General features: G+C 38.5%; 1 protein-coding gene across 1 annotated transcript in view; it reads left to right on the plus strand.

The window, feature by feature from the left end:
- LOC113409636 (WW domain-containing oxidoreductase) overlaps nucleotides 1-10,204 on the plus strand; it is a 676,894-nt gene that overhangs the window by 182,159 nt on the left and 484,531 nt on the right. The window contains exon 7 of the mRNA XM_026663779.1: nucleotides 7,299-7,484. Within this exon, the coding sequence (XP_026519564.1) occupies nucleotides 7,299-7,484 (186 nt within the window). The remainder of the gene's footprint in view (nucleotides 1-7,298; nucleotides 7,485-10,204) is intronic.

The following is a 10,204-nucleotide window of genomic DNA, read 5'->3' on the forward strand; positions in this document are numbered from 1 at the left end:
TTCTAGTTTGTCCCAATATCCTAAGTGTGGCACTTTCTGTGAGAGAGAGTTGTAACTGACGCCAGGTTATAACCCTGTGAAAGAAAGTCCAGTGTGGTGGATAATGATGCCTGAATATAGGAAATGTCCCTCACATGACTCAGTAGAAGAAGGAAGCCAGACATACTGGTATGCTTGGATGATAAAATCCTTTCTAGTGAAACGGCGCAAACTGATGAAATGTGAGGCATACCTCAAAGTCTGGAACATCAGTTTATCTGCCTCAGTGCTCTCAAATACAGAGACTCTTGATCTGAATTTAATAATATGCCCTACTACTAGTAGTTGGTGAACAGAGGTGGAATCCTGGGTGCTGCTTTGGGTTTCTGCAGGAGTCTGGGGAATCAGGGTCTCTGGAGCCAATATGGAGTGACTAAGCTGCTCTGAATCAGTTCTTCCATAACTTGTTTGAGAAGTTCAGGAGGAGTGGTAGAGGAGGGAAGGTGCATGTCTAGGGACTGAATTGGTCAAAGGAGAAAGTATCCACAGTAGTAAGTCAAAACAAAACAAAAAAACTTGACTCATCTTGACCTTTATTTTTTTAAGTTCATTCTGTAAACATTTCAAATGACAAAGTGTGTGGTGGGGGCAGGGTAATTCCTAAGCCCCAGGATTTCTAATATCACATAGCATGTGTACAGTGTGTAAAACAGCTGAAAGTATGAGTCATGGCATGTTGACAAATTAAACTCTATCTGAATTCTCTTATTTCAAATCTAACTCCATGTTGTAGTTTAAGGTGAAATCCCATGTTTAGATTAATTTTGTAGGAGTTCTGAGGGTGGGATAGGTGTGAGAAAGGCCAAATGCAGGGTAACATTGCACATGTTGTATGAATTATTTCCTGATTTTTTAAAGGCAGAACCTGCCTTACTTGTTCAGATGTTGACCTTTTAGTTTTATATGTAGAGGAACAAGCCCCTCATAAAGAGGAGAACTAGGCCTGTCTGCCGGTCTATTGACATCTATCTAACATCTACGCTCTTATATCACCATAGTATCTGAGAACTTTCCCAGATTTAAAAAAATAACCAGCAATATCAGTATTTTCCCCTTCCTTCACAGGAGGAAGGAGTAAGTTACTTGATGAGATTTGCTGGCTTTTTATGTATGTCTATTGTTATGCGAGAGGACGTACTGGCAGGAAAAAAACAAGACAAAAGGGTGAGTTTTACATCTAGTTGTGAATGCAGTCAGATATTGGTCACTCTTATTTCTTTTTTTAGAAAGTTCTGGATTTACAGAAGTGCTGAATAATGTGGGGGAGAGGACTGAGCTGTACAGGCTTGTTCAGATGAGGTTTCTGGAGGCAGATGGACAGTTGCCCATAATGGCCTTGGAGTTTGAGCTGGGGGAAGGAGCTAAACTAGTTCAGTCCATTTCCATTTACCCATGCAGCCTCTTGGAGATGGGGAAGGTGTATTTGCTGATCAACAGTGTCAAACGCTTCAAAAAGGTACAGCAGGATGAGAGTGGATGTATTTCTCCTGTCTGTGGACAAGAGGAGATCATCCATCTGGGCTACAGGTGCTGTCTGTGTATCTTGCCTTGCAGTGAAGCCTGTCTGACAGATGGCATTGGAGGCTATTTTTTGCTGTCTTCTCAATCAGCTTCCTTAGAAAAGGGAAGTCAGACATTAAGCAGTAGTTTATAAAAACACCATCATCAAGCGATGGTTTCTTTAGTACTGGTTAGATTATTCCATGTTTTAAGATGGTTAGTAGATACCCTCATAAATTCATTGAGACTCTGTTTGTTAGTGGGAGCTCTAGGTGTTCTCTACTATCCCACCATGTAAGAAAGACTAATATCAGAGTCACAACTGGTGGCTCAGATTGCCCTCATTACCATGACTTCTGTTTGTGTAAATGGGCTGAATTTCAAAAAGATGAGCTTGGTTCTAGGCTTAGCTTGGTTCTAGGCTAAGCTTATTGTTCCTCGTGGTCCATGATGTCTTTGATATGGGGGCACTTTCTGTGAAATAAGATGTTTTTTCACAGCAAGAGGTGCCCAGTTTCTCTGGTTTATTGTAACAAGTCTGGGTTTAAAGTTATGTGACAGAAAAGTTCTGTGCGTTGTGACTTTGCTTCTTCTATAGCAGAGGAGAAGTCATAGCTCTCTGCATCCATTTGTGGCTGTGACATAGGTCTACAGTTGCTTATGGGACTTAGGGGATATGGCAAAGCCTTTTCTGTTAAATTTCTGTACAATTCCAAACAGTATGAACTTTTCAAATCACTTGAGAAGTGCCCCAGATGGTGTGACATTCTGCTTCATGGGAAGATTTGAGAACTATTCCCTTTGCATAACGTTCTAGTTAACTGTTTTAAATGGGAGAAGACCAAAGCCAAAAACTGCATTGACATTTTGGTGTGTTTGTTTAACCTCCTAATGCATGGGCTACATTTGTTGGAAAATATTATTCTTTTTGCAAATCTCCAGTAATTAATTCCCTTGAAAGTAGCTACTGCTGCACAGGGCCAGTTCACAAGACTGTTGACAGATCATAGTTTTGCATCATATGCTAACAAATTGATTGTTAAATTCCATAACGAATTGATTTATAGAGATGACTTAATTTCCATATCTCATTCATTTATTAACATATTCTGTATATTTTCAAACTACGCAGTTTCTATTCGGATTACTTTATTTCTTCTAATAGTAGATTCAGCATAGCACATATGATCTGAATAACTTGTCCAAGAAAAGAGTTAGTGACTTGTCATGGATTTGTGCAGTGCACAAGGCTGGATATATTTTCAAGACATTAATAGAAAAAATCCCCTTGCTAATTCAGAACACTTTTTACAGTTATCAAATTCTAATTACTCATCAACATAGAGAGCGGGTTTTTTTTACAATCACAGTACTGCTTGCAGTTAAAACATTACATTCTTGGGTCTGCTATGCTGGGGATGGTAAGAAACGGTGACATTGTACTGTGGTAGAGCAGCCTATATGCTGGTCCCAATACATACTTAAATTGTAATGGCAGAATGCATTAGCTCAGTTGGTGCAGTGTAAGTCACTAGCTGAAGACATTTTAAGGAGACATAAGGGTAAATTTTCAAAACACTGTACAAGGTTTTAGCTGTCTGGTGCTTACAGAAATGTCAAATAGGAGTCATACAGTTAAAGAGAGCTGCCTCATAATGTCAACACTAGGCATAAACATAACAGAAAATCCTGCCTTGGTGCTGACTTTTTTTGTTGCTATTTACCTGTACCTTTGATGAAGAATAGTAGCAGGCTACTTTAAATGCAGAAGATTATTTTATAGGGGTCATAACGAAGGCTAATGCAGACTGCCCCAGTTTCTCAATAAACTGGTGAAATCAAGGTCATAGTCCTGCTATCCACTAAAACTATTTCAGTCATAAAGCAAGGCTTTAGTATCAGATGTGTGGCGTGAATTGTCATGTAGCCTGAACATTCAGATACTGCACAATGAGATGTTCAGTGATAAAAAGCACTGCACCTTGGAAACTAGAATCTGCCCTTGGTGGCTGAAATTCATGATCGTGCAAGGGCTGTTACATGGCTAATGTGAAATAAGTAGGTGATCTTTGTTCAGTTCTTATTGGGTAGGTGTCCACATCACAAAAAAACTACCATCACACTTGACACTTATTGGCCCCTTGTTAGCAGCCTCACTAGAGAGACCAGGGACTTAATGGACGTGGATCCTGAACTATCCTCTCAGTCCAAAAGGTGGTCCTTCCAGAACTGAAATGAGGCTCTGTAGCCATCTCTGCTGATGCTGCCCTCTGGGTAAAGAGGACTTCATTTTCCAGGACTGTAAGTCTTGCATCATTTACAAACACTAAAATTAACTAAAAATAAAAAATTCTGCTACTAACCGTTTAGCTAGGGGATTTGATTAAAGTGTTTCTATTTTTATTATTTGTATATTTTTGTACAGATAAAACTAATTCTTGTGATAGAATACTGTAGAGATTCATAATTTTAGAGACTCTCTTGAATCTTAATTACTTTTAGTTTAAAAAAAACTTTTAGTAAAAGATGTTATTTCAAAAATAAAAACCTCATTAAAAAGAGGCAGGAGTAATTCTCTCTTTTTATAAAACTCAATTAAATGCCTTTACAATTAAAAATTCACAGTATTTTATAGTTTTATATTCTGGAATCCTGTTTTTAATTAATTGAGCTGACAGGTTTAGGTACAGGGTACATATTTTGCCTCTGGTAGTTATTGTATAATTAGCATTAATGAAGGATATTAAAATGTGGTTAGGTAGAATATAGTCCAGGTTCATATGTGGGCTCGTTCTGTCTTATTGTGTTCTCTTACATCAGATTGTGTCGTTTTATGCGGTGTTCATTTGCCTTATAAATTTAAAGGCCAACTGAAAGTAACAATGAGGGATATTCTTTTTATTGTCATTGGTGTATTGAGAATTCACAATGCAGTGTCTTGTCATAAAGTCATTGCCAAGTACCAACTACAAAATTTATATTAATATACCTCACAAACTAGCTTTTTCTTTTTGAGGAAAAAAGATGTCTTGTATCTAGGACACTAATTCATAAATTAAATCATCAGATAAATATGAAAAAGTGAGATAATGCATATTCACAGTGTAAGCAGAAACTAAATTAAGCACTGTCCCTTGATTTTTATATGCTGAAGATCTGCAAAAATTAATGAAAGTTGGTTAATGGTGTATCTATGATAAATGTACACTAGGCTAACCCCTGCCCCTTGTCCCCAGCAGGTGCATACTAGAAAGGCAGTGTGTATATGGAGATGTTTAACAGGCCATCCACTGCATTAAATAGAGGTTTGGGGTGCCTGTCAGGGGAGAGACATGGGTGAGGCCAGTGAATCCATGGTGACATAGCCAGTGAATCCATGGTGACATAGCCAGTGAATCCATGGTGACATCCCTTTATAAGGGAAGCGCAATAAGCATGGATATAACTACAGCCTATGAGTTGGAGTAGTGGTGCTCCTGAGCAGTTTTGTAAGTGCTCTACACCCTGGGGAGGGGGCCCCTTCATCCTGACACTGATGGACCTCCACTGTGTCATGTCAGCCAACTTGCAGTTAGTGGCAAATGACAGGATTTGATTCACTGTCTAATCGTAATTCCAAATGGTTAAAAGTGCCTTATGTAAATCAAACTTACAATTATGAAAGAACTGCATGAAGATCAATAATTTTTAATATTTAAGTGCTCAGTGTTTCCTGTTTATTTTTTATTTGTACATTTCAATGGATTTTTTGCACATCTCTTTTGTGACCTGCTTTCCTGTCTTTCACTTAGTCAGGATGTGTGCGCACATCTGAGGGCAGAATTTGACCTGTAATATAGATCTACATATTTCAAGATGAGGCCAATAGGAGACACACACTGGTGCCATACCATGGTTTCCACTGTTTACATACTGCAGCACAGTTCTAAATCAGTATTATACTCCTGTGTAAAAAGACATGTATATATCTTATCTGCAAATGCATTCTTACAGAAGCTTCACATAAACTTTCTGAGGTGATACTGAGTCATCTAATACTTCATGAGATGCATTCTCTGAAGGTTTGTGACTTTGTATTCCTTTTGGCAAGCACAACATGCACCCTCATTTTTTTGTGCAAAATAAACTGAGGGCAGAAATGAATACTGGCATTTCATATGAGTGTTGTGCAGTTGCAATTCAGGTATGGGGCAAATTGTGCCTACAAAAGGAAGGTTGCCCTTTTGAAAATATGGTCTTATGTTTCTGTGTAGGTACTCTGGGTTGGTCATCCTTTGTCCCTTCCATCCATTCCTACTGTGTGGAGTGGGATTGCACAGGTGAAACACAGGCAAACTTTGACCCAGGATGCTTGAACAGAAACATAGAGGCACATTTTCAAAAATGCAGCTTCCCTTTCGCATACTTTGAATATCCAGAATTTATTTTGCAAGTGTAAAATGTGGGAGCAAAAGAAAGCAGAAGCCCTGCCCATTAGAAAATTTACTTCATAAAGCTTCTACGTCTTTCAATATTTTCCTCTAAAGATTTCTGTGATGCTTCTGCAAGAATGAACCTAAAGATAAAAATATGGGACTGTTGACTACTGATCAGACATCATTACATTACTATTTCAGAACTGTGACATAGTGAACTGTTTCTGGGTTTCTAGTTTAAATTTATTTTTAACTAAAGATTTTTATCTGTCTGTCTGTCTAATCTCATTGATGATAACATTCTCAGTATTGTCATATTAAACTGATGTCTGTCACCCCTTTTTTAATTTACCCCAAAGTCTTTTAGATAATTAGGCTGTTATTGAAGGTGGGATTTTCAACAGTGCTTAAAAGGTGCTTAGTGCCTAATTACCTTAGGCTTCTTTGGAAATCCAAGTCTTAATTTTTGACATTTCTCATAGGATTGTCTATGTAGAACCCCAATACTGGGACGCATGTGCCCTGCTGCTGCAGACTTGGAACCATCTAGAAAAGTGGTGATCATTGGCTTGTGCACTTGTCCTCTCATGGTACATAAGGAAGCATGGCCCACAGCCATCCCATCAGCAGGCAGTGGGTACTTGAAACAGAAGACAAACGAACCATTCTTCTGTTTCCCTATACTTGCACTTTGTTCTATTTTAAATTATACATTTTTGGGTTGGTTAGCTGTTTGTAAACATTAGAGCTTTTTAGCGTGACTTTGCCTATTTGGAAGTTAAATACGTGATATGGCTGACAGATAAAAAGTTGGGTTTTAAAAGGTGTCAGGTCTGCAGTACTTAAATGTCCATAATGTCTGTGCATGAAGGTGACTTGCATGGAGACTGCTCAGTTTGTGTAATCTTTACTCCTTGGGCACATTAAGACCAAGAATATGGGGTAAAATTCCTGTGGTTAGAGGAATTATGTTTTGCAGATGCAGCCTGTCAAATTTGAGCCGGTTCCCTGCTTTGGAGGTTTAATGACATCTGGAGTAGAATATCTGGAGGATCTGTCTAATATATCTATGCATGTCAGCCATCCATCCAGTGTCCACTATTTTTCTGACCATTCCAAACCCTTTGTGTTGATGGTGGACCTGGAGATGCAAAGTATTTGAGCTCCAGTTGTTCAGTTACCTTTGTTTTGTTTGTTTGTTTTTCCAGTGGAAGTTCTGAAATGATAAGAAGGTGGCATAAATCACAATCACAATACATTTAATTACATCTAATTCTTTGTACTTTTTTATTTACTTGATTTGATTTAATTTTTTAATGTCAGCGTATCTTGTTGATTATTCAGGCCACTCCACATGCTGATCTGCAATGCTGCTGTTTTTGCTGCTCCATGGTCCTTGACAGAAGATGACCTAGAGGCCACCTTCCAGGTGAATCACCTGGGGCATTTTTACCTTGTCCAACTTCTTGAAGACATTCTACGCCACTCATCTCCAGCAAGAGTTGTGATGGTTTCATCAGAATCACACAGGTTGGTTAAAATCACAATCTGTTCTTGATTTAGCTCTGACTGTCCCTTTCTGCAGTCCTTGGGATGAAACCACCACACTGGAAATACCAAACTTTAAAATAAAAATACCAATCCTACAGTGCTTACTCTTGCTTGAGCAATCATTTTTGAAGTCAGTAGGATTTACTCATATACAGGATCTGTCCCTGAGATTCTATGTGCATACAAGTTTCATAATACTGCATAGGTCGGTCTTGGTCACTCTTTGTATGAATGCAGATTTTTCACTGCACTTCAGGCCACTCATTGATTTTGCTAGGAGATGGAATAATAAATGATTAAATCTGAATGGCATGACCTTTATTGATTTGTCATTCAACAACTTCAACATCTTACCAAGAAGAATGTGCAGTTATTCTAGCAGGAGAAACAATGCAATTAAAGACTGCTAGATGAAATCCAATTGTTTTATAATGAGAAATTAGGGAATTCAATGCAGACATTAGCTGTATAATTGTAGGAAGGGAAGTTTGTTAGTTAGTCTATATTAGAAATCTCGCTGTGCCTCTTTTGGTTAAATTTTCAATTAAGATATCAGACGGCACTTCTCTCCGATTACCTTTAGGAGTACAATTTGGCAAAAAGCACAATATGAAATTTCAAACATGTTTGCAATGATTTTAAAATGTTTTTAATAACTGAGAGAAGGAAGTTTTTAAAGACAAAACAATTACTACCTGAAGTAGATTATGGCCCAGATTTTAAAGGTAGTTAGGCATTGCTGCACTTAACATTGCAACAGAAAACTGATTTAGACGCCTAAATCCCTCTTTCAAAAGTGATTTAGGCAATAAGGGGTCTAAATCCCATCTACTGTCAATGATATTTTAGTGCAGCAATGCCTAAATACCTTTAAAAATCTGGACCTCAGGGCCCAATTCTGAATTCTTTCTGCATCCAAAGCACATGCTGGCTTCAGATTTAGTTCAGAATGTGCAGGGATTGCAGGATTATTAGGCCCATCATGGCCTGCTTTAAAACATTATTGTTGATTTCTATTTCACTTTTTTGCATGGTGTGCAAGAGATTTAGCAAAGCAAGAGGAAAAATGTGCAACTACTTTTATTTATTTATTTCTGCACTGTTTTAAGAGACCCAGAATGAAGCTTATTTTTTTAATCATGTTTCCATAGAATGTAACCCTGGAGACCCGGTAGAGAGAGACCAGCCAAGGGTCAGACTGAAATCTTTATCACTTCCAAACAGAGGGGCTTATGGTATAAATGACACACTGAAGATAGATTTACTTTTACCATTTTAAATTTATGACGGCTGAAATGAAAGGAAGCAATAGAAAATGCCAGTAATAATCCTCCCTGGTGTTAAAAGACATGAAACATCTAGTAATTAGGTGGTAACAAAATCTGGACATCCTTATCTTTGCAAATCACACCAGGTTTGTGAAAGCAAGTTGCAGAGTCCTGTTAGGAGTGAGGGAGGCTACTGTGGGGCAGGCAAGATAGCTCTAGAAATAAATCTGCCAACTCCAATCACTTGCCAGATGTGGAGGGCACAATGGGATATGTATAAATGAGCTGTTATTTAATGGCAGATTATGTTGAATTGTCAGCTGCTTGTTTCCCTTTGTAAGCTTGTATCTCAAATAGTATTTTAAATGACATCTTTGGTTTTTTTCCCCCTTAAGTGCTGTGTGGAACTAGAGCTCATATCTTTACACAGATTTATCTTTGTTTTGAAAAATAAGATTATTTTAAAGTGCTCATTGCTAACTGAATGAGATGAGCCAAGTTTTATGGAAACCTAACAAAAAATAAGTCACTGTGCATGTCAGAATATAATTACTAATCCAACCTATTGCTTTTCTGTTTTAGGGGTTCATTTCTTGTGTCTTAGATCATATTTAAACATTTAAAATAATTGTTAAATGGCTGTTTTTTCTAGCTGTTCGGTGACAATAAGCTGATGCAGAGACCTAGTTTAGAGAGCAGGTCTTAATACTAGTAGTGCTTTCCAACTTACTTGAGAACTCTGAGCCTTAAACCGTATTGTAAAACAGAAGTGTTGGTATCTAATTACTTCCATAAACCTTGGCTGAATCTTTTTGTTGGAATCAAGACTCCCTGTTAGGGGGAAAATAAAGTCCTATGTTTGCAGAAATTATTATGCTAGACTGCTCTGAGGCAAAACATTTATTTGCCTCTCTGGTCCTTTGCTCAATTTTATTTACTTATTTGGATTCAGTGCAAATGAATTGAGTTAAAAGTAATTTTATAAGTAGTTTAAGTACATCATATGAAAATAAGAATAATAAGTAAATTGACTTTCCTCCTATCTTTATTTCTGTGTAGTTAATTTGATTGTCCAACAAAGTGAATGGCGCTGCCGACGTAAGACTGACTCACAGGATTGGGCAGAAAACGTGTCGCTACATTCCTATTGTGTTGATGATAGACACAAAACACTGTATTTGTATAGTATACTTCGGTGTTTTAGACAGCTACTAAGGCAGGGGTCGGCAACGTTTGGCACACGCCTCGCCAGGGTAAGCACCCTGGCGGGCTGGGCCAGTTTTATTTACCTGCTGACGCGGCAGGTTCAGCCGATCGCGGCCCCCACTGGCCGCGGTTCGCCGTCCTGGGCCAATGGGGGCGGCGGGAAACGGCGCGGGCGAGCGATGTGCTGGCCGCAGCTTCTCGCCGCCCCCATTGGCCCGGGACGGC

Source organism: Terrapene carolina, unplaced genomic scaffold (genome assembly GCF_002925995.2).
Source record: "Terrapene carolina triunguis isolate 2854851 unplaced genomic scaffold, T_m_triunguis-2.0 Scaffold33911, whole genome shotgun sequence".
Lineage (NCBI taxonomy): Eukaryota > Metazoa > Chordata > Testudines > Emydidae > Terrapene > Terrapene triunguis.